At 41.6% G+C, this 1439-nt stretch overlaps 1 protein-coding gene across 1 annotated transcript; it reads left to right on the top strand.

Moving 5' to 3' along the window:
* The first annotated feature begins 741 nt into the window (after positions 1 to 741).
* Positions 742 to 1232, top strand: LOC139868608 (uncharacterized). The gene is made up of 2 exons (XM_071856942.1): positions 742 to 759; positions 846 to 1232. The coding sequence occupies exons 1-2, from the start codon at positions 742 to 744 to the stop codon at positions 1230 to 1232; spliced, it is 405 nt and encodes a 134-aa protein (XP_071713043.1).
* The last annotated feature ends 207 nt before the right edge of the window (positions 1233 to 1439 follow it).

Raw genomic sequence — 1439 nt, 5'->3', positions numbered from 1 at the left:
CTTGAAGAGCAAAAAATACCTGACTGTCCAGAGTCGCAACTAGTATCGGGTTTTATTTTCTGTTTGGATCAGCGAAGATTTAGTGCATTTGTTCATAGGTTAAGGTATGACCTATCAAAAACTTTGCACCAGGCATTGGAAGTTGCACAAAAGCATGTCCGAGCCGGCGAGTGAGGACCAAGCAAGTTTGATAGTAACAACACAGTTCTAAACTGCACAACGAAGGACAGTACTTTGATCGAAACCAAAGGAGAAATGACAATTCCAATGGCGGATGGAGAGGCAACAATCATCCCAATGATTTTCACCATAACAGGACGCCCTTAGAGAGACATCCGTTGATAATGGCGTTAACCGAAACTCCTAAGGAGATTCTTTTCACTGAACCTATTCGGTCTGCTTTCAATCCTCCAGCACCTATGGAGGAAAGAGATGGCCCAAGAAGTGAATTATGGTGTGACTTTCATGAGGCGTGGGGTCATGACACAAATAATTGCAAGTCTTTGATGAGGGAAATCATTGCAAAGACTAAGGCAGGGGAGTTAAATCACTTGTTATCAGGAAAGCAATACAGAAGAAACGATCCTAGAAAGAAATTTGCATGGCAGAAAAATGATGGTCAAAGAGGACGTCGGGATGAGAATAGAAGAAGGGAAGAGCATGGCGGAAAAGAAAACAGAAACTAATACGGAGAGCATGAACCAACTCCAGACTTGGTAATCAAAATGGTGTGGTTCAATGATGGTTGCTATAAAGATGGTGAGCAATCAGACAACAATGTTGAAGGCTGGAGATATGCTCCAATCATTTTTCAACCAGTTCAAAATTAGATTTTATCCGTCCAGCCAGTGGTCATATCAGCAGAAATTGCAAACAAGTTCATCAGCCGTATCTACACGGATACAGGCAGCGAAGCTGACATCATCTATTGGCATTGTTTGAGAACTTCCCTAAGGCACATACATGATAGGGCTAGGCGGACAAATTTGAAGGTTTCAGGGTTGACAGGAACACCGGTGAACGCCATGGGGCGAATCCGTTTAGAGGTTGTTATGGGAACATTCCCATTGCTTAGAACTGAAACAATTGATTTCACCATTTTAGAAGGCACTTCTCGGTTTAATGTCCTTTTCGGAAGGATAGCATTGGAAAAGTTTGGAGCAATTACGTCCACTGCTCATGCAGAGATCAGATTCTCAACTCCTAACGGAGTGGCTACCATACATTCATAGTATGTAGCCCTAACTAGGGAACGGTCTACATTTACAAATTTTCCAGAGGACAGAGCAAAGCAGAGAAGGCATAATCGATTGTTCAGAGATGATGAAGTTCAAGAGTTTTTTATACCATAATCAACTATTCAGGCCAGACAACGCTTGGCATATGAAGAGCAAATTTTAGCATTTTATAAAGAACAAATTCTATCATTTTATTGTACA

The sequence above is a fragment of the Rutidosis leptorrhynchoides genome, chromosome 9 (assembly GCF_046630445.1).
Source record: "Rutidosis leptorrhynchoides isolate AG116_Rl617_1_P2 chromosome 9, CSIRO_AGI_Rlap_v1, whole genome shotgun sequence".
Lineage (NCBI taxonomy): Eukaryota > Viridiplantae > Streptophyta > Magnoliopsida > Asterales > Asteraceae > Rutidosis > Rutidosis leptorrhynchoides.
Note: the sequence above shows the minus strand (reverse complement) of the source record. Positions and strands in the feature narration are given on the sequence as shown.